The sequence below is a fragment of the Rosa chinensis genome, chromosome 7 (assembly GCF_002994745.2).
Source record: "Rosa chinensis cultivar Old Blush chromosome 7, RchiOBHm-V2, whole genome shotgun sequence".
In the NCBI taxonomy this organism is placed as follows: domain Eukaryota; kingdom Viridiplantae; phylum Streptophyta; class Magnoliopsida; order Rosales; family Rosaceae; genus Rosa; species Rosa chinensis.
The window spans coordinates 2,576,278-2,602,178 of NC_037094.1; the positions used below are offsets into that span (position 1 = coordinate 2,576,278).

At 39.0% G+C, this 25,901-nt stretch overlaps 6 protein-coding genes across 8 annotated transcripts; 4 read left to right on the forward strand and 2 right to left on the reverse strand.

Annotated features, from left to right (window-relative positions):
* The first annotated feature begins 4,815 nt into the window (after nucleotides 1-4,815).
* LOC112180370 (ubiquitin-conjugating enzyme E2 2) lies at nucleotides 4,816-7,547 on the forward strand. The gene is made up of 6 exons (XM_024318897.2): nucleotides 4,816-5,053; nucleotides 5,565-5,706; nucleotides 5,810-5,835; nucleotides 6,707-6,796; nucleotides 6,891-6,979; nucleotides 7,170-7,547. Exons 2-6 carry the CDS (start codon nucleotides 5,582-5,584, stop codon nucleotides 7,296-7,298), a joined length of 459 nt encoding a protein of 152 aa, XP_024174665.1. The 5' UTR covers nucleotides 4,816-5,053; nucleotides 5,565-5,581; the 3' UTR covers nucleotides 7,299-7,547.
* A 309-nt stretch (nucleotides 7,548-7,856) lies between these two features.
* Nucleotides 7,857-8,813, forward strand: LOC112176341 (F-box/kelch-repeat protein At3g18720-like). Its single transcript, XM_024314208.1, has one exon. It carries the CDS (start codon nucleotides 7,857-7,859, stop codon nucleotides 8,811-8,813), a length of 957 nt encoding a protein of 318 aa, XP_024169976.1.
* Nucleotides 8,814-9,297: 484 nt separating this feature from the next.
* On the forward strand, nucleotides 9,298-10,245 carry LOC112176342. The gene has a single exon (XM_024314210.1). It carries the CDS (start codon nucleotides 9,298-9,300, stop codon nucleotides 10,243-10,245), a length of 948 nt encoding a protein of 315 aa, XP_024169978.1.
* Nucleotides 10,246-10,516: 271 nt separating this feature from the next.
* On the reverse strand, nucleotides 10,517-12,768 carry LOC112178953. The gene is made up of 6 exons (XM_024317231.2): nucleotides 12,624-12,768; nucleotides 12,429-12,522; nucleotides 11,759-12,104; nucleotides 11,115-11,598; nucleotides 10,955-11,010; nucleotides 10,517-10,811 (listed from the first exon to the last, which is right to left on the reverse strand). Exons 1-6 carry the CDS (start codon nucleotides 12,658-12,660, stop codon nucleotides 10,767-10,769), a joined length of 1,062 nt encoding a protein of 353 aa, XP_024172999.1. The 5' UTR covers nucleotides 12,661-12,768; the 3' UTR covers nucleotides 10,517-10,766.
* Nucleotides 12,769-14,681: 1,913 nt separating this feature from the next.
* LOC112177073 (protein IQ-DOMAIN 31) lies at nucleotides 14,682-18,796 on the forward strand. Of its 3 annotated transcripts, XM_024315264.2 has the most exons (8): nucleotides 14,682-14,791; nucleotides 14,919-14,971; nucleotides 15,665-15,788; nucleotides 16,005-16,289; nucleotides 16,416-16,616; nucleotides 16,855-16,935; nucleotides 17,063-18,152; nucleotides 18,398-18,796. In XM_024315264.2, the coding sequence occupies exons 3-8, from the start codon at nucleotides 15,705-15,707 to the stop codon at nucleotides 18,427-18,429; spliced, it is 1,773 nt and encodes a 590-aa protein (XP_024171032.1). In that variant the 5' UTR covers nucleotides 14,682-14,791; nucleotides 14,919-14,971; nucleotides 15,665-15,704; the 3' UTR covers nucleotides 18,430-18,796. The 3 variants fall into 3 exon arrangements, with proteins under 3 accessions (XP_024171032.1, XP_024171034.1, XP_040366800.1); XM_024315266.2 differs by lacking the exons at nucleotides 14,682-14,791; nucleotides 14,919-14,971 and adding an exon at nucleotides 15,164-15,186; XM_040510866.1 differs by lacking the exons at nucleotides 14,682-14,791; nucleotides 14,919-14,971 and adding an exon at nucleotides 15,204-15,345.
* A 532-nt stretch (nucleotides 18,797-19,328) lies between these two features.
* Nucleotides 19,329-24,391, reverse strand: LOC112177072 (ABC transporter A family member 2). The gene is made up of 16 exons (XM_024315261.2): nucleotides 23,921-24,391; nucleotides 23,527-23,758; nucleotides 23,274-23,443; nucleotides 23,000-23,185; nucleotides 22,810-22,905; nucleotides 22,529-22,726; nucleotides 22,276-22,435; nucleotides 21,960-22,180; nucleotides 21,519-21,636; nucleotides 21,356-21,432; nucleotides 21,006-21,095; nucleotides 20,699-20,842; nucleotides 20,347-20,619; nucleotides 20,190-20,270; nucleotides 19,638-19,814; nucleotides 19,329-19,502 (listed from the first exon to the last, which is right to left on the reverse strand). Exons 1-16 carry the CDS (start codon nucleotides 24,290-24,292, stop codon nucleotides 19,329-19,331), a joined length of 2,769 nt encoding a protein of 922 aa, XP_024171029.2. The 5' UTR covers nucleotides 24,293-24,391.
* Between the last annotated feature and the right edge of the window lie 1,510 nt (nucleotides 24,392-25,901).

Genomic DNA, 25,901 nt, shown 5'->3' on the forward strand with positions numbered 1-25,901 from the left:
TGCTAGTATCTGAAATGATAGACATTTAACCATGAATATATGGTTGAGCATCATTTTGAGCACTTAGATATTAATGATTATTATGTTGCAGATTGAAGATGTGTATGAAACAGTTTATGACACATGTAGACAGTATTGGCCATACATCCACCACTATTTTCATTGCACTTTTTCTTATGCAGATTACAATGATTGGTCTTTTCGGTCTGCGTCCATTTCCACAATTCCACTTCTCTTGCTGACATTGATGTTTAATGAGTATTGCAAGACTCGTTTTCTTCCCAGCAGTGGGAAGAAAACGAGTCTTGCAATACTCTGATATCTAGGTAGCTTACTCTACTATTGGGAAAAAGATGATGTAGGCTATCACAATTTTTTTTTATTTTATTTTTACTGCCAATAAACCTTGCCTTAAGAATAAGGATGACTGAGATAAGCTCTTTAAAAGTTTTGCCTTTTCTTGGATTTTTTTTCATGCAACTGATGTATTATTGTTACTGGTCTCCAGCTTTTTGGTCTAATGCCTCCTGATCAAGGTAGAATATATGCCCCAGATGAGCTTTCGTCTTCTTTGTCATTTAGGTCAGTTCTCGTAACTATATTTGAACTGCGTTTATCTTGCTTATAGTACAACTGCTATATGTACGATGCCTTTTATATTACTCAATTGTGCTTATGTAATCTCTTATGTTAGATATCTTACCTGTCAGATTGTCAAACTAGTTAGTTAATTAAGTGCTCAATCTAAAAATTGTCTAGTTATGTATATTCTAAGTCCGAAAACATATCTTTTTTCTTGTCTGTCATTATTCTGCCATGTTAAAAAGAAAAACCTTAGTTATGACTCTTCATCATATCTTGGTGTTTTTGATTTTGATGAAGAGACTTAACCAATTTGGTTTTTCCATACATAAGACTTTGCCTAAATTATTTTTTATTATTTTTGGTTACAGGTTCTTTGCATTATAATCTCGTTGTGTTCGATCTGTGGCATTTGTCTTCCTCTTACCATAAGCTCTATCTACTGTGTTTTGATTCCAGGTAAGGCCCCTCTTTTTGTTATATTGTTGTCAATGACAATATTTGGTTGTAAATGTAGTGGAAAGTTATGCCCTTGATCTTTCTCTGTTGAGTTTTAATTGGTATGTTAGGGTTCTAATATAAAATTTATGACAAGAATTCTATAATTCTTATTATTATTTTTATTACTCAATGTCTTCTCCAAAGTAATGAGGCACTCTTAGCGTGCATGTGTTTTATGAATTTGCATATACCTGTGCACATTGAATTAATTAGATGTTAATCTAATATACATGCTGTATCATTATGTGACGGGTTCAAGATCCAACCAGTGGCCATGAAATTGAAAGGGAGTCCATAGGAGAAGGAGTTCATCTAGATTCAACTAGTGATCAAGAAATTGAGCACGCGCCATTATTCACCAAGCCCTCTAGTTAATGATAAATAGTATTGTGGTCAAGTCTGCTTTTGAACGATATTTAGGTTGGGAATGTTTCTTTCAGAGTTTCAGTTATCTAGTATGGTAGATTCTTATAATTATGAAAGACTGGTTCGTTTGGTTAATTTCAATTTGTACTTGGTAATGAAATATAACTTGGCACTTATCAGTTGTGAGATAGCTATGAATGAAAGGATTATTTTGGTGCTTTATATTGTTTTACTATATCTTTTGATTGTGTGTAAAATGGCAGAAAAAAATTGGTTGTTGCTAAAGCTTCATATGTAAAATATTTGGGGTGGCGACTGCTTCATTATGGAGGGAAAATCAATTTTCCGTTTATTCTAATAAAATTTGGAGGGAAAATTTCATTAAAAAAAAACATAGTTTATTGGCAGCGACGGCATTCGTCGTAGCAAATAAGTTACTTGCGACGGCATTTTCAGTCGCTACAGGCCGTCGCCAAATGAGCGACCAAATCATTGCTACGCTTGTTGCCGTCGCTAAATACGGTTGCGATGGCATTTTGCCGTATCCATGAGCAGTGGCGACGCCACCAACGACAACGGTGTAATTGCCGTCGCCTAGCCGTCGCCATTGGTCTTTTGCGACGGCAAACAGGCTTTCCGCGACGGCACAAAGCCGTGGCCAAATGAATTTTTTTTGTAGTGTATAGGCCATGGCCCCAGCTAGGATGTGTGGGAGGCCCGTGCGTTCGAATGATACTTTGGCACAACCCAATCTTTGGATCATCGACACTCAAAATCCGTCTCATGAGAATCTTCCGGATTACGATTATCAATGGGGGACGCCTCAACGTCGGCGTCAGAACCTATTCCTGAGAATATAGAGCTCTTTGAAAATTACACTAGTGTACATGAGATGTGGGATAGAAACTCTATCATAATTGATTATGTAGTTGTGCATTTCGTTGCGCATGAGTTTGTTGAGTCCGATAATATCGAACCATACTCTGTTGATGAATGAATGCCAACGTAGAGAAATTTGGCCTGAATGGAAAAATGCGATCCAAGTTAAGATGGATTCTCTAACGAAGAGGAAGGTTTTTGAGCCAGTGATGCCAACTCCTCCTAACATAGAACATATTGGCTAATGGGTATTCGTTAGAAAGCGTGTTGAGAAAAAGATATTGTAATCTCGCCTTATGGAGCAAGACTTCTCACAAAACGCCCTGAAATCGACTACGATGAGACATATTCTCTCGTAATGGATGTCATTGCACTCTACTACCTTGTCAGTTTGGTAGTTATCGAATAACTGAACATGCAGCTTACGAATGTGGTCACTACGTATCTCTATGAGAATCTACATACTAAATATACATGAAGGTTCATGGTGAACTTCATTTACCCAAGTCAAGTGGCTCTAGACCACATAGCACGTTTACAATAAGGTTGAAACACTCACTAAAGTGACTACTTGATTGGGAAGAGATATGCCCGCGCGTTTCCATAAAAAATTTCAAATTCTATCGCGGTGCATGTTGGACATGATCTTCATTGGAATCCTTTAAAGAGTTAAAGGAAACCATTAAACACTTGAAATCCGAGTTTGAGATAAATGATTTTTGGAGGACACGATTATGTCTCAGTTTGAAACTTGAGCATCGTGTTGATAGATGCTTAGGGATTTTGACAAGGTCATACCTTCAAGAACCCTCATGATCGTCCGTAGTCTTGATCCTGAAAAGAATCCTCTTCGTCGAAAGGATGATGACAAAGATGTGCTAGAGGCATAAGTGCCTTACTTAAGTACAATAGGCGCATTATTGTACTTAGCTCAATGCACAAGACCAGACATCTCATTTGTAGTGAACTTGTTAGCTAAGGTATAGCTTTGCATCAACGCGAAGCCATTGGATCGGTGTAAAAGATATCTTTCGGTACTTGAGATGGACGATTGATATGGCTTGTTCTATCCCTACAAAGAGACGATGGATTCTGACCCATCACACACTAGGAACGTCGCCAAAACTGACATGCGTCCTCTATCCCCATCCCAAAACAACATAAGTGTTTTGGAAGGTTTTGCTGATGTTGGGTATCTCTCTGACCCACACAAAGGTCATTCCCAAACTAGTTAAGTGTTCACCATGGCCATGATATCTTGGAGGTCTACAGAACAGACCCTAGTCGCTATATCTTCGAACCATGCAGAGATCATTGCTCTTCACGAAGTGGTTCGTGAATGTATATGAATTGGATCCATAATTACGCATGTTCAAACAATTGTGGTTTGAAGTCTATCACATATGAGCCTGCGAGCATTTAGGATAATGTTGCTTGTTTTGAACAAATGAAGCAAGGCTACATCAAAAGCGATAACACCAAGGATAATCAACAACAACAGACTCTCCTTAAGATCAAAGTGAACTAGGTTCGATCTTATGACAGTGTGGCAGACTTTCTCACTAAGTCATTGCCTAAATTTCACTTTTGAGAAACATGTTGGTAGCATCGTTTGCAGAAGTTATCCGAACTCCCATGACCGTAGTCATCAGGGGGAGATGCAGATATCAAGGGGAGATGTCTACATGTATGGTCTCGAAATGTGAAGAGTGTGTTGTGCTCTTTTTCCCCTTCGCGAGGTTATTTTTGTCTCACAAGGTTTTTGTTACTCTGCAAGGGTTTTAATGAGGCAACGAGAGGAGCACCACGTTTGGGCGACACAAGGGGAGTGTTCAAGTAAATTCAGAATATGTGTCTGGCCTAAACTCCAGGTTACTTGACCTAGTTGTAATAGGGTTTATAATTAGAGATATTATCGGAGATATTCATAGATATCCGATTAATTGTACGATTATCTTTCCTTATACAACTCTAATTCTATGTCTTGTAATCCTCTATATAAAGAGACCTCTATTATCAATGAAAGCACAACTCAATTCTCTCCAAATTCAGTTTTCCTTAAACAAAATTAAAATGATAGCTCTCAATTTTGAGAAAACCTTATGTGTAGTGATCATGTCACATGACACGTTTGTTTACCAATCACCATCCAAAATTATGAAAATAAAACCAAACACTTCATCTTATTTCATAATTGAAATAAAGCTTACTTATTATAATCTTATAAATACAATAAGAAATAATTGAATGATCGGACAAACTCAGCGGTCTAACATAACCTTCTTCTCATAGTCTCTCACTTGATCTTTGAGTCTCCCATGGAACGGAAAAGAGAGAAAAAAAAAAGAACAAATAAAGAAGAAAAGAAAAAGAAAAAGGTAGAGAAAGTTTCCTCCATTCACTTATGAGAAAGAGAAAGGCTGATTGATAAAGAAAGAGAGAGGCCAACTAGCCAAAGTTGGGACCTTTGCTGAGTAGACCGACCCAGCCCCATCTCCAAATTCTCTCCATTCACATTTCCTTAACTATAAACAAAACAAACTCCACCCTCCTCTCTCTTCTCTCTCACTAAATAGCTGTAGCTCCTCTGTGTTCCAAGAAAACCTAAATGGATTCGATCTGATCAAAACCCACCTCCCAGAACCCTTTTCCGATCACCCTCTTGGCCTCTGAATCAGCAACCCGATTCGGATCGAGACCTCTTGGAGATTCGGAGGAGCTCCAGGTAAAGAGAATTTCCATCGAATCATGTTTAGTTTCTCTGTTTTCCCATTTTGATTCTCAAATTGATTAATTATGAGGTGGGTAATTTCCAAGATTCGAGCTTTGTGCTTGGATGGGGCCAAGTTTGTAGCTTTGTTTGTTAGAATGTAAATTAGGGTTTATCGTAGTGACAAATGGTATCAGAAAGATGATTCTTCTGGTTTTATTGCATAATGAAGCTGTAAACATCTGAAAAGTGGCTTAATTGAAGTGTTTGAGCTCGATTTTGATGTCTTGAGCTTTGTTTTTGTTTGCATGTAATCGACTCAAAATATGTATGTGGCAATTTGAAGTAATTGTATTCATAATTTCTGTGTTTCATGGAAAATATGTTTCCTTTGTGTGCGATTTTGGTGCATCAAAGTAGTGTTCTATTTTGGTGGGCATTAGGACAAGTTGCTAGCTTATCGTTTGCATTTATGTTGAAAACCTGTGTTTTGAGTTTCCTTGTTGGTGATTACTTCGATTTATAGGTGGTAGCGGGGTAGTAATGTCGACTCCTGCAAGGAAGAGGCTGATGAGAGACTTCAAGAGGCTGCAACAGGACCCACCTGCAGGGATTAGTGGGGCTCCCCAAGACAACAATATAATGCTGTGGAATGCCGTTATATTTGGGTGAGTTGGATTATATGAAATGCATAAAAATAATCTGCTATTCGTAGTGCTTAAGTACAGTTGGATAAGCCATTTCTCATTTTTTGTTTGGTTTGGATTGCAGTCCTGATGATACCCCTTGGGATGGAGGTCAGTAAATCCTTTTTCTGAAGCTTTTGGTTTAGTTACTTTATTCTAAGTTTCACATTCTTGGATGAAGATGAACATCATATTGGAACTTATGTTGCACTAGAATTAAACAGAAAATGCCTGGTAGTTTTAATAAACTATGAGTTTTGTTTTCTTGTTGGAGTAATTAGATTGAGGGCAATTTTAGATTTAGATCGGTCGTTCTTGGTACAGTTCATTTGTGTCAACAAAGTTGTATGCATGATTATTTCAAACACTTATGGTGTCTCATCGTCAAAAACATTAAGCCTTTATTATCTATCTCTTGAAAGAGATGCAAACATATTATCTCAACTAGTAGACCATTACTGTCTATCACTGTTTGCTAAATCATACTTCTTGTGTTTCATAAGCAGAAAAGTAATAAAGGAGAGTATCCCCAGTTAGATAAACTTCACTTTCAATAAGTGGAATGATGGATGAGTTTTACCCTCCACATTAATGAATAGAATGTCCATGTTCTGTTATTTGACTAAGTTATTAAAGAAAGTTGTTCTGCTTTCTAAGAATAAACTAGTAGACTATTACTGTTTATCACTGTTTGCTAAATCATACTTCTTGTGTTGCATAAGCAGAAAAGTAATAAAGGAGAGTATCCCCACTTAGATCAAACTTCACTTTCAATAAGTGGAATGATGGATGAGTTTTACCCTCCACATTAATGAATAAATTGTCCATGTTCTGTTATTTGACCAAGTTATTAAAGAAAGTTCTACTTTCTAAGAATAAAAATCTGTAGACTGGAAGCTGAAAATATCTAATAATTGTCTTCCTTTCAATATTTTTGCTACATGACCTTAACCATTAATATCCACATCAACGAACTATGCAGGCACGTTTAAGTTGACTCTTCAGTTCACAGAAGATTATCCAAACAAACCACCAACGGTGCGATTTGTTTCTCGAATGTTTCATCCAAATAGTAAGTTGTATCTTGACATTAGTATCTGCTTCATGTTCCATATTTCTTATCTGGTTTCTGATTCAAATTCAAATTTTCTTTTCAAATTGGTCAGTTTATGCCGATGGAAGTATTTGTTTAGATATTTTGCAAAATCAGTGGAGTCCTATTTATGATGTGGCAGCTATACTCACATCTATCCAGGTACAGTTGATTGTATGGATATAATTGTTTTTTTTTTCCTCCATTATAATAATCAATACACAAAGCATGCAAGTATCTAGGTGTGTGAGATTAATGTATACCTACAAGTAATACTGCACATGTGATTTAGATATCTAGCCTTCTTGAATATGGATCTAAGACTTTAACATCTACCATTTGCTTATTGCAGTCACTACTATGTGATCCGAACCCAAATTCTCCTGCAAATTCAGAAGCTGCTCGCATGTTCAGCGAGAACAAGCGAGAGTACAACCGAAGAGTTAGGGAAATCGTGGAACAGAGTTGGACAGCAGACTAACTCCTTCATAAGGTGCTGGCAGGGCAGTCTGAATATGTCCGGATGCATGCTATAAGTGGCATTGCTAGTTTGAGAATGATTGTGCAAACTTATCAACATTTATCCTGTATTTCGATATTTTCCTCGCGGATTATGACTCTTAGGATTGTTTGGTCTTTCAATTATGTCTTGTCCACATTGCTTGGTGGTTAAGCTCATGTAAAAAAGAATGTTCGTGTATCAATTTGCATTGGTTTGTTATGAACGTTATTCAGTATTTCCAGATAAAAACAATACTTTACTACAATAGCATTCTGCTATTTTTATAAAAAAAAAAAAAAAAAAATTGAAAGTTTAGGAGCCGAATCACAATGTCAGCCCTAATCCTGTCAACATCAGGAGACCATTTGTGCAGTAGAGGCTGGCTGAAAACTGAAGTCGTTGATAATCAGGACTCCAAATTCCCATAGAAATAGGAAGTTCCTTGGCCCTTTTCATATATAAATAATTACGAGCTTCAAGTTTCCATCGACCCATCCGTACCTAGTTTCTATATTCTGTTTTCCCTTCCCACCCAACATGGTGAGCTACTCCCCATGGCTAATGGTTCCCAACCAGCACCACTCCGAAGATCGTCATCGCACTGAATCCTCCATTTCCAGTGGACTTGGTTGGTGGACTTGTTTTGCAAATTCCATTTGTGGAGAAGTCGAGGAAAAACACATCAAACGATCTTTCCTCAACGTTTCCACCAACGAAGTCCACACTCTCGAACTACCCGAGGATGCATGTGGAAAAAGAAAAACCATATGTGGATTCTCACTAGGTTGGCTAATCCTGTTCGACAATCGCAACTCATCACTCACTCTCCTCAACCCTTTCATCGGCGACCAAATCAACAACCTCCCACTACTCCCTCGAAAGGGCACCGTCCACAAGGCCGTACTGTCTGCAGACCCGTCTTGCAACCCTAACGGCTACAAAGTCCTGGCAATCTTCGGAGACAAACGAGAGCTAATTGGTTACGAACAAGGTATGAAGCAATGGACTATGTTACAAGATTATGGAAATCACTACGACGATGTTCTTGTCCAAACGGACGAGGCGTTTGTAGCAGTGAGTGAGTTGGGGAAGCTTGTGTGCTGCGATCCACCAGGTTGTAACGAACATGTACCAGCTTCTTTCTTTAAAGGTAAAAAGGTTTATTTAGTGAGCATAAATGGAGACGTATTTATGCTGGTAAGCTTTTCGGGGACGAGCTACTGTTTTTGGCATGAAACCTACGACGACAAGCTTAAAAGGTTTGAGGTTTACAGGTATGATGAAGGACGGTGGTGCCACACCAAAAATCTGCACGAGTTTACGATTTTCTTGGGACAGAACCACTCAGTAGCTGTGCGTAATGCCCCGGATTTTAGACCTGATTGCATATACTTCACTGATGATGATGAAGGTAAAGTTGAAAACTCGGGCGTGTTTAGTTTGAAAGATGGCGAAACTGAAAGAATGCAATGGTTTATGCCTAGGTTGTCATAATGTTAACTAACTTTTAGCCTCTTCTTTTCTTCTTTTTTGCCAATGTGTAGAGTATCCAATGTAATTCGTATATTTAATTTGAGTGCAAGTAATGTTATTGGCTTTCGCTAATTGAATTTTTGAAAATACAGTGTCTTGCATATGATGCAACTTCGAAACCATTTGATTTAATAAGTACAAAAAGGAAAATGAAACTGTCAATTCAGAAATGTGACTCCGTCTCTATTGAAAGAGCTCAGTTGCTTGAGGAACAAGTAGAGAACAGAAAATCAAACAATTACTTGGTAAGAAAACTAAGGTCAGTGTCAGGACTCCTATTCCCAGTAGAAATAGGAGCTACTGTGTCATGACTCCTATTCCCAGTAGGGAAAGGAATCTCCTCCTTGATATCTATGGCAATTTAATATCTATGACTATTAATATAGCTTGAGCGCTTCAAGTTCGTATTAATTCTCTTCATAAATTTGCTCCATTGTTCATCAACATGGTGAACTTTTACACCAAACCCCTTCATGAAAACTCCCCATGGCTAATGCTTCCGAGCCAGTACCAACCTGAAGAACATCACATTATCACCAAACACTCCAGATTCTTCCTCAACGTCTCCACCAACCAAGTCCACCGTTTCGAGCTACCCAAGAACGATCATGAAAAGACCGTATGTGGATTCTCGGCCGATTGGCTCATCTTGTTGGATGGTCAAAACTCATCACTCACTCTCCTCAACCCATTCACCGGCCACCAAGTCAACAATCTCCCACAGCTCCCTCCAAACGGCGCCGTCCACAAGGCCATATTATCCTCAGACCCGTTATGCAACCCTAGAGACTACAAAGTCCTGGCAATCTTCGGAGAGAAGCGAAACCTAATTTGTTACGAAGACGGTAACCAGGAGTGGACTGTTTTACAAGGTTATGGGAACCAGTACGACGACATTCTTGCATCCACAGACAAGGAGTTGCTTGCAGTGAATGAACTAGGGAGGCTTGTACTTTGTGATCTTGATTGTAGGTTTTCACGGGAATATAATGAGCGTGCATTACCTTCATTCTTTAACGGGAACAAGGTTTATTTAGTGAGCCTAGAAGGACTGGAATTTATACTGTTGAGCTTTTCGGGGACAAGCTATGTTTTTGGGCATCAAAGCTATGACGATAACCTTAGAAGGTTTGAGGTTTACTATTATGTTGAAAAGAAGTGGCACTACATCACAGATTTGGGTGAGAGGACGATTTTCTTGGGACATAACCACTCGGTAGCTGTTTGTGATGCGCCGGGTTATAGACGTAATTGCATCTACTTCACCGGTGATGAGGAAGGTGAAATTGATAACTCGGGAGTGTTTAGTTTGAAAGATGGGGAAGCTGAAAGGCTGCAATGGTTTATGCCTGGTACCACTGCTGCAAGGAAACTTGTAACATACAATAAGTAATTGTTTTCTGCTTATAATGTTAACTTCTATGTATACAATTTGTATTTTGAGTCAACATGTGAATACAATTAAAAACTCATTTGTTTTCAACAGAATTTTCACTACAGCTTTGGTAGAATGGATTTGCTATAGAGCACTTAAGCATCAATCATGCTAGCCCAGAGTTTCGAATGAATATGAAATGGAGATTCATATAGTCCTAAAGAGCGACTAGCAACTCTATATGCGCATCTGATAACTTAGAATACAATCCAATATCTGTAAATGCCAATATGATGAAGAATAGTACTATAGATAACTTTGCAGTTTAGTACAATCGAAATCACCAGCAGTTGAATAACAATAAACAAACAACCCCAGTTTAAACCAAGGACACGCAAATCAAAATGGTTTCACCAAACAGACTGAAAACTTTGACCTAAAACTTTATATACATAAGAATCCTCCACAAAAAAAAACACTAAAGACAGACCCAACAGGAGTATGAGAATGCAATTGGTTTAGCATCTTGGACAATGTGTTTATGCAACTTCAGTCAAACTTATCTCCTCCATTGAGGCAGCATCCTGCAGCAAAAGAATAAAGAGTCAATGGAAAGCCAAGAGAATGAAGCAAAAGAAAAAGAAAAGAAAAACAAATGCAGATGCAATGAACATGTTTGTTTTAGGAGGTGTAATGAACAAGGCAATACATATAATGACAAACTAACCTCATTTTCTTTGTTCTCATTCAGTGCTTCCTCTGCAGATGTAGTGCTAACTGAGCCTGCAACAAAAACAAATCGTTAGATGATGTCACACTACACTAAACAAGTAAACGATGTCACACAACACACAAAAAATACAAACGAAATAATTTCATACACTTGCCTTGTTCAACAGCGGATTTGTACCCCTGCTTCTTCCTATCCCTTTCATTCTTAGCTTCTTGCTTAATCAGGTTCTGGGGTTTCTTTGCTGTTGACCTGCGCATCCCAGAGTCAGAAACAGGTCCTGGAGTTGAAGACTTCTTTGCCACAGACGCCCTAGTCCTGGTTGCAGGAGTGCTCTTCTGAGGCATTTCCTTCTTGGCTTTGTTTTTGACCGGAGAAACTTGAGCAGCATCAGTGTTCAACGACTTGGGTTTCAGTTTCCTAGTTCCCATTGTAGATGAAGAGCTCTTGGCATCTTCATCAGAAGACCGAGTCCCCTCTTCAGGTACGTGGGAACAGGTTTCGGAGACCTGCAACTGCTCGTTTTCTACAACACCGTAGCTCTCAAATAACTCTTTCAGTGGGACTGCAAGGTCAGCATCACCAAGTTTATGACGAAGTGCATAGCTTTTTAGCTCATCTCGCAATCGCTGAAGAGGTTGCTGTGACAAGAGTGACCGTAGTTAGCTCTTGCATATAATTTAAACACCAGGGCATATACACATATCCGTTGATACATCACATATGAACTCGTACTAAGCCATGTTCATACATATGCAACCACCTGTTTAATCTAAAAAGATAGGTGTAAATTAGTTGTACCTCACATCCCGCCTCCAAGGCTAGTTTGAAAAACCCAAGTGAAACTGAGTGCTTGCCAGCAGCCTCGGACAGCTTAATCTGCGAAAGCCAGTATGACTCTGAGGACAGAATACTGAACTTCTTCCGACTTGTCAGCCTAGAAGCATCAGAAGCAGGCGTTTCGCTTTTGGCAGGCCGCCTTGATCTAGCCTCGGAAATGGGAGTGATGTTCCCACCCAGTTTCGGAGCTGCAGTTCCAGCCGCCTTGTTAGGAACAGAGAGCCTCCTCGGTGGCTTGACAGGCTTGTCCTTGCCCGAAAGATCAAGCACACTCACACTTCTGCTCACATTTGATGCAGGCCTTGCCCTAAGAATTGACACAGTTCAATATAATTTCCAGGCAGAACATCGAATCCAAAGAGAAAGGAATTCGATCCACTATGCATAGAATAAACCAAGCATCGGAGAAACGTATAGCACATCGAAATTAGGGTAGACTGAAAATGATACTCATCTCTAATGCTAGTCTTGCTGTCAAAAAATTGAGCCGTTTCACAAAACTCCGGCTTACATAAAAATTGTTCGCAACGAAAACAGTTCATTTGAATCCATACAAATCAAATCGCAACAGTTCACAGTCGGTGGATTTGCATCAAACTATATGGATTTGATGCCGTGTACTGTACCGTACCTCTTAGACGCAGAGGGGTTGGACAATTCTGCTGCCGGTGGCTTCTCCTCCTTCGGTTTAGTCACAGATCGCAGCGCGTATCGCAGAAGCTTCCCTGAAACACATACAAAAAACTAAGCCCCCCACCCCAATTCCGCTACTAGTTTCACTTAACAACATACAAAATTCTACCGGCTACACAGCCACACATCTTACCGGATTGAGCAGACTGGGCCGATTGGGGCTCTTCCATTGATCGATTTGATTGCTCTATATCCTCTTCTTTCTTCAAAACCAAAATGAGATTGTATCACACACTGGCTCTCATTTATACTCAATTTTTTTTTTCTTTTTTAACTTTTTTTTCTTTTTCTTCCCAATTTTGACCGATTATCGTCTGGGCGGGAAAACTGTAGGACTACCCCACACAAAACTCGAATCTTCACCACACGCTCCCCGTGTGGTAAATCTCCTACTCGCGTTCCTGTACTCCCAGGTCTATCTTATTTCTCCACGTCTCAATATTCCATTGGCAATTTGGTATTGACTTGGTGAAGTAGTGAGATCCGGCGGTTGTGATTGCGAGTGGTGGTGGACGCGTGGACAACGGATAGGGGCTTGCGGAGGCGACGGTTTATGATGATAATGTTACAACGGCTGGCGCTGTATGGGACCCAGTCCTTTTATGCTTTGAGGGGATTCGAATTTCGAATTTCAAATCGCTTGCCGTTGAAACTGATTTTGCAGTTGAGATATGGACGAAAGTGGTTTTTCACTTTTAGGTCGGGCTTATTGGGCTCGGCTTGCAGTTTTGGGTCGGAAATTCGGAATTGATTTTTATTGGGCCGGACAATTCATTGCCGGGTGGATATTTTGAGACCGAATTTCAGAGATATACCGTTTAACTGGTGGTGCCATTACGGTTAGAACCAAACGGTGTCCATCTCTAATATAGAGGTGCATGATTTATTTATTTATTTCTATTTTTAGTGAAAGAGTTGCATGATGTTAGACTCCGTGTACCTCAAAAAGTGTTGTGTCCAAAATGAGAAATCTTGGAAATATGGTAGCTCCTAATCTTAGAAAAAATATTATTGGTTAGGGTTTCCTTTAATGGCATAGTTTATTTTTGCACCTACATCAGGTCTGACTTTACAGTGTTGATTATAAGCATTTGATATGGTTGTTGAGTTTTGCAACAAACTTTCTTTATTTATGATGGAAACTTGGAAAGTGAAGGAGACTATTGGTTTTGGTGAGAAAACGAGCTCGGTGTTTTTCCTTTTCTTTTAATTCTTCTTTCAAGTCACGTTTAAATTTTTATATATGTGTTTTTGTTACATTTTAATTTTAGTATTGGTCTAGTTCATGCGTTAACAAAATGTCTTTAATCACTTCTTTGTATGTTTCATCAAGCACCAAACTCGGTGTTTCATCAATCACTTCTTTTTAGTATTGGTCTAATTTTTATATATGTGTTCCATCAAGCACCAAACTCAAAAATCTGTAGTCGTGGATAGAGGTGAAAACACAACAACTCGTCTTAAAGATAATTTATTTAATCATTGGATTTACATTCTAGAGTGGATGAATGTAATTTATTTGATCAGTTACCGACCAAATAAACATGCTAGTCCCACACCGTCCCCTCCAATGAATCCGGTTGCTCCCCGCCCACCGCAACCCTGCAATTATTTATAACCAAGATATCAAGGAAAAAAAAAAATTATCCGAAGTGTGTTGGTGAAGGGCGTTTTGGTAAAAACAGAAGGTGATGACCATACTGGGGTTCCTGCATTCGCACTCCGTGACCCATATAAAGACCGCAGTCGTCACACATCCCACCGCTCCCCCAAAACACCTCTGCCGCTCAGATCTACGGCCACGATCAGCCCACGCGCCCAATGGCGCCTAGGATCCCAATTTCCCCCACCCGTGAGGGTACTGTAGTCATTTCACACCATGCTTGGGAATAAATAAAGGACGCTGCACCCTTGGTTCCGAAGTTAACTGGCTCAACTGCACTGGGGACTGCCAACGCATCCTTCTTTATTTCCAACGCCAAGCAATTCCCTACTCTAACGTCCACCGTAATCCCTCCATCTCAGCCGTTGGATTAAAAAATAGTCAAACTGTCTGCAAGTTACAAGTAGAGCCAGCCAATCGGACATGTGCGGCAACTTCTTTTAAAGTACACCTTACCACACCAGACACTTCCTTCCCCAGTCACCAAATTTTCAAATTAAGTTTTTTTTTTTTTTTTTTTTGTTGGTGTTATCAGTCTGAGAAGTACAGAGAGTAAAGCAAAGTAAAGTACATGGCTTTATAGTTGTCTTTGTTCTTAGATCACATTCTGGGCTTGGCTCACTCTCACTGAACTCATGGTACATTTCCTTCTCTCAAAATCTGATGTTCTTAGTTGAAAGAAAGTTTGCTTTTTTATGTTGTGGGTGGTGTTGTGTGTTTTACTGGGTCTGATTTGTTTTTTGAGATTTGTGTTTTTTTTTGCAGGGAAAGGGAAAGTTGGTTTAGGGATTTGGAAGGTTGTTCTACTTGTACATTTGGTAAGTGAGTTTCAGATCTGGGGTAGCTGGACCTCATTTGTGTCTTGCAATTTGGGAAGCTTGTAAGATCTTGTGGGTTTTGGAATTTCTGGGTGGATTTCCTTTTTGGGTTCAGTGGGTACGTGTGATGTGATGATTGCTTAGTTGGTTCTTTCTGGGTGAAGAAAATTGGCATAAATGGTGGTTGGTTCTGATAGTGTTGAGGGATTTGTATGGTATGGTAGTTAATTTGCTCAAATAGATCAAATGTGGATTATGTTCTGGGCTTATGGTTCTTGTTTCTCAAGGTGTTGGTAGTTGGAAGTTTGAAACTTTAGGCCTGTTAAGATCAAAAGAAAAATGCTTTGAGGATCTCTCTCTCTCTCTCTTATTGGGTGTGTACTTTGACTTATGCAGTTCTTAGAAATTCATGCCTCATTAGTTTGTAATTAGGACAGAATTGAACTAAGCTAGAATGATAAAGCCTTTTCTTTTAGATTGTCTGTAGTTAATACTACCTCATAAGTTGTCTGGTGTTATCATAAGCATCCAGAGATTTGCTCTTACGGTATTTGGTTCTGGATATTTTTCAAAAATACCATTATATGATTATTCTTCTTGTTTCTTGGAATCCATTGCATTAATTTAGTTTTATTTTGTGTTTCAATTTGTAATTCATGTATATTTAAATTGTGATCGTATGGAACTCTGCAGAAAACGGGCTTCAGGATTGTGTGTTATTAGCCTTCCTGCAATGGGCAAATCACCGGCTAAATGGATCAAGACTGTTCTGTTTGGGAAGAAGCCATCCAAACCTAATATATCAAAAGGAAGAGAGGTAAGATTGTAGGAATTTACAACTTCAAAACAAATGCTTACACCGTACTCTAAATAGTTTTCTCAAGTCTTCACATTAGAAGGAACTTCCACTTTATTTTTCATTTTTATTCTTAACACTAGAGCTATACCTTCAATCTGAGAAGTTTACTTACTTTCTTTATCTTTATAGAAGCATTAACCTACGCAAATACTATTCTTATGTCTATGGTTTCAGAGAATTTCAAATGAGAAAGAGGTGGTGGTTGCTGCCAGGGCAGCTGCAACTGAATTTGTTGCAGATCCACCTGCAGCTTTTCATGAAAGCACAAACACCACAGCTTATAACAAAGGGTTAGAATTGGAAAACGAGGAAGCTCCAAGCGTATTAGGTAATGGAGAGCCAGGAAGCCAAAGTACAGATTCACAAGGCTCTACACCACAAAATGCAGCGTATGATCCTGACAAAATCAGACAAGAGCAAGCTGCAACAAAGGCACAGGCTGCCTTTAGGGGTTATCTGGTAAATCTCTTGCTAAAGTAGTATTAAATCAGCTGCTAAATCATTTCAGTCGTTTGTATGTTTTTACCTAGTACCAGCATTTTTACATTAGTTGAATAATCATTGATATTGGTATGCTATGTGAAGGCTCGCCGCGCCTTTTGGGCCCTCAAAGGCATAATAAGGCTACAGGCACTTATCCGTGGGCACTTGGTGAGGAGACAAGCTGTTGCTACACTTTGCAGTATGTTGGGCATTGTCAAGCTACAGGCACTCAGTCGTGGACGACAAGTCAGGCAGTCTATTATTGGGCTTGAAGTGCAAAAAAGATGCCATGTTACGCCTCTGGTACAAGTCTTAAGTACTTTGGTCAATTACCAATTCCTAGTTATTACTTATTAATTTCTATCTTTTAGCAAGGAACCTTGTGAGATTCTTGTTATCTTCATCCTAGGTATATTATATTGTAGCTAATTGTGTCAGGTGCATTCACTTGTCATATGATATTTATAAATGTAGTTAGGCATGGGTTATGTGTTCCTTAGTGCTACCCTTAACTATATTCCACTTTTATATTGTCCATCAGGAGGGCAAGCTAGTGGATCCTGTTGGAGTTAATATCTCTACTCAAATGGCAAAGCTGACGGTTAATGTTTTTATTAGTAAGGTAAGTCGACATTCTGTTTAACAATTTTATACAAAGAATTTCCTGGATTGAATTGCAACAGTTTGGTTTGTATGATTTGGATAATTTCAAGTTGGCATGGTGTAACAGTTTGGTTTTTTCTTTTCAGCTTCTTGCTTTCTCACCTACTGTGATGCCTCTGCGTTTACATTATGAACCTGGAGATCCAAATTCAGTCCCAAACTGGTTAGAACGTTGGTCAGCAACACATTTTTGGAAACCACTTCCCCAACCAAGAAAAGTTCAAGATTCAAAATCTCAGAGAACACATCGGGATCCTCAAACAGGCAGGGTAAAGCGAAGCACCCGGAGGCTTCCGGCTGCAAATGTTGAAAGTGTCTCGGTGCAAGTTACCTCTGAATCTGAGAAACCCAAACGTATCCTTAGGAAAGTTTCCAGCCAGCCAGCAGATCCAGTGCAGGAAAATCCACAAATTGAGCTTGAAAAGGTTAAACGTAACTTGAGGAAGGTTCATACTCCCATAGTAGAGAACTCTGTGCAGACGGAAATTGAAGCTCAGAATCTCACACAGAATCTGGAAAAGGCATCAAGTGTTTCGGGTCATAATGTTTTTGAAGGGATCACAAATAATTCTGTTGAGAAGATGAAGAATGAGCCAATTGTTGCTCTGTCCAATCTGCCTGATGCAGAAATAACTCCTGAACCATCAGCAGCAAAAGAGGTCTTTAACTTATTATCCGATGATCAAGTTGCAATGGATTTGAAGCCTTTGACAGAGGCCACTGGTAAAGAAATAAATACACTTAGTGATGAAGCTGCAGTTGAGTCAAACATATTAACAGAGAGCAGTAAAAAAGATGAAAACATCCCTGTTCCAAGTGTGGTTTTGAGCCAAAAGGAAGATTTAACAAGCAATGACAACCAGAAATCAAGCAGGAAAACTTCAACTCCAGCCAAACAAGAACGTTCAGAGAATGGGTTGCAAAACAGTCCAACATTGCCAAGCTATATGGCAGCAACTGAGTCTGCAAAGGCAAAGCTGAGGGCACAAGGATCTCCTAGGCTTGGACTGGAGGCTACTGAAAAGACTGAGAAAACTAACTCCACTCGCCGCCATTCTCTGCCATCATCAGCTAATGGCAAAATCACTTCACAGTCTCCAAGGACACAGAAACTTGTTCAATCAGGTGGAAAAGGAGGAATCAAAGGTGACAAATCTCTGTCAGCCTCAAGAGACGGTAATGGAATGATTCTAACCTTCTTCAGAGGCTAATGATTATAATTGAATTTCTTAAAAAGAAATGATATCTTTGCTGATTTGGACGGATGGTATTTATTCTTATTGTCTCAGTACATATGAATGATTTTGTCGTCCTTTCCCATTGGAAGTTCAGTGAGAAGTCAAAACTGTTGGTCCTTTCACTTAACAATACAGTTGCTCAAAAAGTATACTGAGCTACCTTGTTATTGTTTGCTTTTGCAGGGAAGGCAAGCCAAGCAGAGTGGAGAAGATGAATTCTTAAATCCATTTGGATTTCTATTCCAATTGAAGCGGCTGATATTCAACTCGGTTTTTGATTTATGCAGTGTGATTCAAAGTGTTGTGAAACCATGATGTGGTTATATAGTTAGAGGATTGTGTTGGGTCAAGAGCCTCTCGTGATTTGTCTGCATTTGGGATGTGTGAATGTACATTATAGGTTTCATACTTTCATGCTTCGACTATCGTGCATTAAATCTAAAGACTGGTTTGTTGTCCTTTGACATGATTTCCACTTTTCCAGCCATTCCTACTGTATTGTATAGTGACTGATTATGGTGTTGTCTGCACCTGCATGTTTGTTACGGTGGACTTAATCGTATGAAACGATTCGGTACGCAATTCTGTTTGTGTATTTTTCTTCCACAGGTTGTGCGGTCAAACATTTCCATGAAATTATGATGTAGGTCTCAATATCTAGGAGGGAACCTAATAATTCTTCTCGATTTTTTCAGATTTGAAAACATTGTTACAAATGGGAATCAAATAATATGAGAAGTGAAGAACCTTAATTATAGCATGACTTTCTGTGAAATTTTCAAAGTGATGATCTAAAACATGACCGTCGACTGAGCTAACAATGTAGTCAAGTTGAGACCTCCCTACGTACGTGGAGACTTTCACTTTGCATCGCAAAGTGGTATATGGGAATTGCAAGTTTGGAACCTAGACCTCCCTGCAATCAGCTTTTAAAAGCTCAAGCTGGAAAGCGGTGGAAACTCTACATCAAGGCTAACACTCCCAATCCAGGTGCTCATCAGATTTACGAAAGAATTTATGTACTACTTTAACGTATGACCACCGATTCAAAGGGAATTGGGATTACTGATTTTGTTGGCGTGAATCACAATTCCAGTTGAACTGGTTGAGTGTCCTAATGCAAACTCATGGGATCAACATTCAGAGGTACTGGAGTTTCGGCTGAGTGACCAGCAATGCAGAGTTTACCAGACTCATCTTGATCCCAGTAAACTTCTACCATAAGCCCTTTTGGATGCTCTTCAGATTCTGTTTCTGGAATCCAAGCATGCTCGGCTCCTACGGGTATCTGCAATATCATTGCTATACATTTAGAAAAGTAAAACAAGAAAACATGAACTCACTAACGATCTTATATTCGCTGCGAATCTTTCTTGCTTCCAGAAATCCAGAGTAATATAATGAGATAGAAGTTGTGCTTTACCTCAACTGACTTTCCAGACGTTAAAGTGAGAGTAACCAGCCTCCCTTCTGCCATGGCGGCTTCTAGCTCCGCTTGCCTTGATATATTCAAGAAAACTTCTTCTAGAGTTGTGAGACCGAGTTGGATGTCAGCGATACCAAATTCATGTTGCCTATCTTGAAGCTCAGCAAAAAAATTCTGTACAGGATCATATAACATCCAAGTGAGGCTTCTTTAATTAGGAACAGAAGGTTCATAAGATTTTCTTTTGATGAAATATTTTTGAGAAATGAGGTATACTTCAGAATAATGAACATCGAGACAAGTAACTCATATGGTCAGGCTGTACCAGTAGCTTAATATCTCAAAATTATTGCACATGCCATGTTTAATCATAACGAAAACCATAACTAGCATCTAAAATTAGAAACATACTGATTTAAATGTTTCATTCTTCTCTAGTGCATAGCATAGCAACATGAGCTAGCTGTTTACAAAGTCCTGTCGGATCAATACAGGAACCAAAGGCAAAAGAAGGTTTCTATAAAACAAAATGGAAAGAGAAATGGTTACCGTCAAACGTCCCTCTTTTTCCTGAGGAATAACAAAAGTCAGATAGCAGTCGGTCTCTTCTTTGTGTAAAACATCCAAATGCTGTCAAAACGTTAACAAGTTAAACCTTTGTAGTGCATATAAAGAAAAAGTTCAAACCATTTCAGAATTAACATACGTATTTAAAGAACTGCTTCACAGATTCATGACTTTGGCTATCAGCGCCTCCCCTTAAGCTCACATTAGCAATAAAACCACTCCCAAACCGTGACTTCAGTCTGATTGAAGTTCCAATGCAACGGAGCCTCCCCTTTGCCATGATTCCTATCCGGTCACTTAGAATGTCAGCTTCTTCCATTGAATGGGTTGTTAGGACAATTGAACGCCCTTTCTTGGCCTCCTGTATGATGTCCCAGACATGCCTTCTTGTTATGGGATCTATACCGGTTGTCTGCAGATCATAAACTTTATTTCATAAACAGTGGAAGTAGTTAAACTCATCAAGTGGCCAAAAGTTGTAATGTCCATACCGGTTCATCTAAAATAACCAACTTCGGGTCACCAATAAAGGCTATTGCAACACTGAGGCGACGTTTCATTCCTCCACTGTAACTCCCAGCTCTCATTTTAGCTGCCTCAGTGAGTTTCAACTCCGCCAATGACTTCTCAGCAATCTGCATCCAAGAGGGAGCATTCATACTAAACACCAAACAGCCATTCTTCTTCGAGCTCATCATGAAGCATTGTAATAAACTGTATGACTGTGATACCTACAGTTCAGACATTTGCAAAGAAGAAACATGTGACATTCCCTATTCAAGTTAGTGTTGCACATACCGTTTCTATTGAAGCTGGGGGTAGGCCTTTAATAGTAGCGAACAGTTGGAGGTGCTCTTGCCCAGTCAACGCACTCCAAAGAACATCAAACTAACAAGAAATAGGAGAAGCAGACAAGTTAAGCATGGTCCCCCTTTTTTTTTTGTCATAGATTATTGCAGCACAGTTAAAACCATGAAACTGGTACATGGTCTAGCTACCAGGTATATAGACGTACTGCATCAATATATATGTATGTGTCTGTGTTTATGTGAGTGTGTGGCACTGTGTAGAGAGAGAGAGAGAGAGAGAGAGAGAGAGAGAGAGAGAGAGAGAGAGAGAGAGAGATAGGGATTGCTAGAGCAGGTCACCTGTGGACAAACTCCTATAAGTTTTCGAATATTTGCCATACCACCAGAGCTTCGGGCAGAATGGTCATAAACCAATGCTGTTAACAAAAAAATTTACTATTTTATCATGTCCTTATGGACTTCATCTCATCATTTTTTAGACTGACGAACTCAATACTATTACCATCTCCTCCAGTAAATGGTGTGATACCAACTAAACAACTGATCGTTGTGCTCTTCCCAGCTCCGTTAGGTCCAAGTAGACAGAATAACTGATCCTTTGCAAAGTTCACCCATAATCCCTGAAGGTGATCCAACAAAATGAATTGTTACCATACAAAAAAAGGAAAAAAGAAAAAGAAAAAGTGAAACAGAGATGCTATTTCTGCATTGTTGCATGTTAAGTCTAGCAATCACCCTAACTAAGACTAAATATCCACTAGAACATTCCCACAAATAGAATCCAAATGACATAATAAGGTACAACACAATTGAATATGCACCGGATCATGAAAAATATGTAAGTTGTCACAATAGGTCCCACTTAACCTGGAGAGGTAAGCTTGTCCTTCTGATCTCTGATTTTAATTCTTATGAAAACTGAAAATTTCAAAAGGTTGTTTACCTGGACAGCATTGTAAGGTGGAGTCTCCTTGCAGCAGCAGCAGCAGCAACAACAAAAAGGTCTTTTCTTCCCAGGATATGTCTTTACAAGGCCACGTATCTGAACTGCAATTCTTGGATCAAGTGTGCCTTCCATAGATTGTTGTTTAACAAGGTGCTCCTCTTCAAGGACATCCGCATCATCTGGAGTAATATGATCATTTGGTATTGCATTTTTACCCTCTAGGAACAGAGGAAGAAAAGCATCAGGTCTTAAGTCCCATCAAAAAATGAAAACTCAAGCACAAACTAAACTTCATTCTTATCACACTACTTACCTTTCACTTTTACCCCACCTGTCCCTAACCAGTAGCCGGGCGTTAAAAAGTAATAAAGTGGTTTTTTCACACCAGATGCATTTGCGAGAATGTTATCGAAGTAGAGAGCCAATACAAACCAGAGGAAGAATGAACTCACAAGCCATTTGTAAATGTCACTCTATCAAAAGTTTAAGATGAAAAGATCAATATATAGCAAATAGAAATATACGAACCAATCAGAGATGTATTGTTATAAGTCGTGTTTGCATACAATTGTCATAACACATCCTGGCTCATTTGGTCCACACTTTCTTATATTACTCAACCTGATCCCATCATCTTGGGAAGTGGCTGTTGCATCAGCGAGTATGAATAGACCTTTGGCAAGAAGATTAGGTGGGAAGAATGACCACATGATTTGATATTTTTTAGCGGTCCTAATATCATAAGGAAAGTATTTTGTCACGTCCTGCAATGAGAAAAGTACTGTTCCTGTTACTGCCATTGAACCAATAACCCCTAATCTAGAAATCTTAACCGGGGGAATCTTGCCTGGGTTATAAAGCCAATAATGAATATGACGAAACCCACAGTTGTGGATGAAGATGCCTTGCTTATGAAGGCCGAGAGCCAGAAGGAAAAACCAATCTGACATTAAATAAAAGAGCATGGACTTGAAGCTTGCTTAAGAGCAGAAATCAGCAGGAAGAGAGTAAGAAGCAAATTCATGGAAGAGTCTTACCATATTCAGTTGGAAAAGAAAGAAGAGGAGATATAGGACTACAAAATTGTTCTTTAGGAAAAAGTCAAACTGAAACATCATTCCAAAGAGAACTATGAAAAGTGATGAAAAAACTGTCATAATCCCCTCCCATGTGAGCCATGATAACCAGTAGGCGGTATCATAAAGACCCATCATCGTCATTGCCTGCTCGTCAAACAAGAACAGGTAAATAGCTGATTGAATTAGCAATCTAATTAGAAAGAATCATGCATTAACTTGAAGTTATTATTACCTCTCGAAGCTTTAGTTCTTTCTCTGTGATCAAGGATGTCATTTGAAATACAAAACCAAACATTGCGGTTGCAAGGAAAAAGGTTGGTCCTTCTGACTCAATTGCCGAGTACAACTTCCTTGCAGGGTGTGGAAATTCCTTGAAAGCAACATTCCAGCTAAACTTCGGATCTGAACGAGGCATATAAATAACGAGTGACAAACTCGTGCAAGGTGGTAATCATGCGAATGCCGTAAGGAACAAAACCCAATACCTCCAATCAGAACCCTAGCAATCTCACGCTCCGCGGCAATCTGAAGCGGAATTTGGAATTTCATGGTGATATCTTCAAATTCCCTTCTTTTGGCTACGTGAGTGGAATTAGTCTGCACGCCATAGCTAATCACTTTGTCATCTCTTACCGCAAAATGCAAAGCTCCCGGGCAAATCTTTTGATTATCAGCCAGCCATTTGTCTACTTCATCTCTTGATTTAAACCCTTTCACCTGCACAATCAAGATTCAAAACCCTACACTTACCACCCTATTTATGCCATTCACATTGCCATCATAAAAGCTCCAAATCCCTAACGTACTTCTTTTACCGATCCATTCAAGTGAAGAAAAAAGTACATTGTTTATATACTTCATTTAAAATTCTTAAGATACCTTGCTCGACGGGATCTGCCGGCCGGGGTTGTTAGCCATGATGCCGTCCACAATGGTCTGGATCTCCCGGCTCCCATCGCCGCTCCACACGAAGTCATAGCAAGGCTTCTTGATGAAATCCTTCTTCTCGCAGGGCGGGATCGGCAGCGAGGCCAGAGGCTTAGGGTCCTTGATGGTCTTGAACCCCGTGGACGACGCCGAGTTAGCGTTGAGTGCTTTCTGGATGCAGAAGATGAGAAAAATGAAAAAGAATGAAGAGAAGAGCTGGATGAGGGTGCCGACTTTGTGACGCCACGCGAGGAGGAGATTCTTCTTGAACATGGCCGTGAATTGCTGGAGGAGCAACGGGAATCCGCTCACTAATTCCATCATGATTTCCGATGTCGATTGAACTTCCGATGAGGAGTTTAGTCATGTACGTACGTGGAGTTGGGATTTTTGGTGTGCATGGGAAAGTGATCAGAAAGAAGAAAGTGGCGCGGGGTATAGGGAGTTCTTTTGCGCCACAATTTCAAAAATAGTTACTATCTAAAAAAAACATTACTTATCACACAGCCGTTGGTTTTTGGCTTGGTTGTTGACTTTTTACTGTGGTCTGGTGGGGGTCTCAGTAATTTACGTTTTTGATCGTTGTTTGTGTTTGATTTACGGTTTTTGGCTTGGTTGTTGACTTTTTACTGTGGTCTGGTGGGGGTCTCAGTAATTTACGTTTTTGATCGTTGTTTGTGTTTGATTTACGGATTTGCCACTATGATCAGCTTATCTTATCTTATATTTTCTTCGAAAATGTTGGTGAAACTACATATAAAATGGCTATTACGTGCTGTGCCTTTGCATGACATAATCTGTTGAAAACTGAGACACAGGTAACTTATATTGTAAGAAATAAGGTAGCTCATCAGTATTATTATTATTATGTTTTTTGGGGGTAGCTTGTAATGAGTATCATTAAAATGATGATTTCTTACGGTTGTGAGATCCACTTTTTAATTATATTTCTATAAATTAATTGTTAGATGTTTAGAAATTTATAAGTAGATCATTTCTGTAAATTTTTAATCAATTCAAAAATTGCTAAGCATTCATAACTAAAATTCTCAATTGATAGTCAAAATTTTGTTAATTTGTATTTTAAGTGTTTAAGAAAAAAAAAAAACACTTATGATAGTTCTAGTTATTGGTACGAATTTTTAAAATCTAGCCAATTACTTAAATGAAATTTCCAAATGTTGTTGATTCACCTATATATTTCATATCCTCAATGGAGTCAAAATTTTCTTAATTCTTATTTTAAGTGTTTAAGGAAAAAAAAACACTTATTATAGTTCTAGTTCTTGGTACAAATTTTTAAACAATTTAAGTGAAATTTCCAAATGTTGTTTTTTTAAGAAGAAATTTCCAAATGTTGTTGATTCATGGAGCAAGTAGGTCCTGTATAATATTAAAAGCATAGTAGTCTATCTTGTCTTGCAAGAAACCATATCTCTTTTTTTTTTTTAAGATAAAGAGTGTAGTTTATATGTGATTTGGATTGACCGATATCATTAATCGGAAAGGCTGTGCCTTACTCCCTTGATGTTGCGATCAAAACTTTCCCATGTTCTAAATTAGATCTTGAGTGAATGATATATTCACAAAAAATATGTTTGACCCATAACTAATTAAAGAATCTAAGAGATAAGAGAGAATAGGTTCTGCATGCGGGATAAAAACTGTGTTTTGAGAAAGCAATCACGGTTAAATGACTGTCTTTTTTATAATGTGGTTTTGAAATAAACACTGGTTTTTTCATTCAAAACGTTAGAAATAGGTCTTCGTGTCGGGTCAAGGTATTTGTCGTGTCACAAGAGACAAACCCAAACTCAACCCATTTAATAATCGTGTCGAAAATTTAAACTCAAACCCAACCTATTTACTAAACGGGTTATCCATTTCCAACCCGCTTAACTCATTTAATAAATAGGTTGTGTCATGTTGGATC

Excerpts from the sequence above, each read along its gene's own strand:
- LOC112177073 (XM_024315264.2), top strand. The coding sequence starts at position 15,705 with ATGGGCAAATCACCGGCTAAATGGATCAAGACTGTTCTGTTTGGGAAG. Across the intron at positions 16,290-16,415 it reads CTGCCTTTAGGGGTTATCTG|GCTCGCCGCGCCTTTTGGGC; the intron begins GTAAATCTCTTG and ends TGCTATGTGAAG. Across the intron at positions 18,153-18,397 it reads TCTGTCAGCCTCAAGAGACG|GGAAGGCAAGCCAAGCAGAG; the intron begins GTAATGGAATGA and ends TTGCTTTTGCAG.
- LOC112177072 (XM_024315261.2), bottom strand. The coding sequence starts at position 24,292 with ATGATGGAATTAGTGAGCGGATTCCCGTTGCTCCTCCAGCAATTCACG. Across the intron at positions 23,186-23,273 it reads AAGAACTAAAGCTTCGAGAG|GCAATGACGATGATGGGTCT; the intron begins GTAATAATAACT and ends TTTGACGAGCAG. Across the intron at positions 22,436-22,528 it reads CAGGATGTGTTATGACAATT|AGTGACATTTACAAATGGCT; the intron begins GTATGCAAACAC and ends AACTTTTGATAG.
- LOC112176342 (XM_024314210.1), top strand. The coding sequence starts at position 9,298 with ATGGTGAACTTTTACACCAAACCCCTTCATGAAAACTCCCCATGGCTA.
- LOC112176341 (XM_024314208.1), top strand. The coding sequence starts at position 7,857 with ATGGTGAGCTACTCCCCATGGCTAATGGTTCCCAACCAGCACCACTCC.
- LOC112180370 (XM_024318897.2), top strand. The coding sequence starts at position 5,582 with ATGTCGACTCCTGCAAGGAAGAGGCTGATGAGAGACTTCAAGAGGCTG. Across the intron at positions 6,797-6,890 it reads TCGAATGTTTCATCCAAATA|TTTATGCCGATGGAAGTATT; the intron begins GTAAGTTGTATC and ends CAAATTGGTCAG. Across the intron at positions 6,980-7,169 it reads CTATACTCACATCTATCCAG|TCACTACTATGTGATCCGAA; the intron begins GTACAGTTGATT and ends TGCTTATTGCAG.
- LOC112178953 (XM_024317231.2), bottom strand. The coding sequence starts at position 12,660 with ATGGAAGAGCCCCAATCGGCCCAGTCTGCTCAATCCG. Across the intron at positions 11,599-11,758 it reads CCTTGGAGGCGGGATGTGAG|CAACCTCTTCAGCGATTGCG; the intron begins GTACAACTAATT and ends CTCTTGTCACAG. Across the intron at positions 10,812-10,954 it reads ATGAGAACAAAGAAAATGAG|GATGCTGCCTCAATGGAGGA; the intron begins GTTAGTTTGTCA and ends CTTTTGCTGCAG.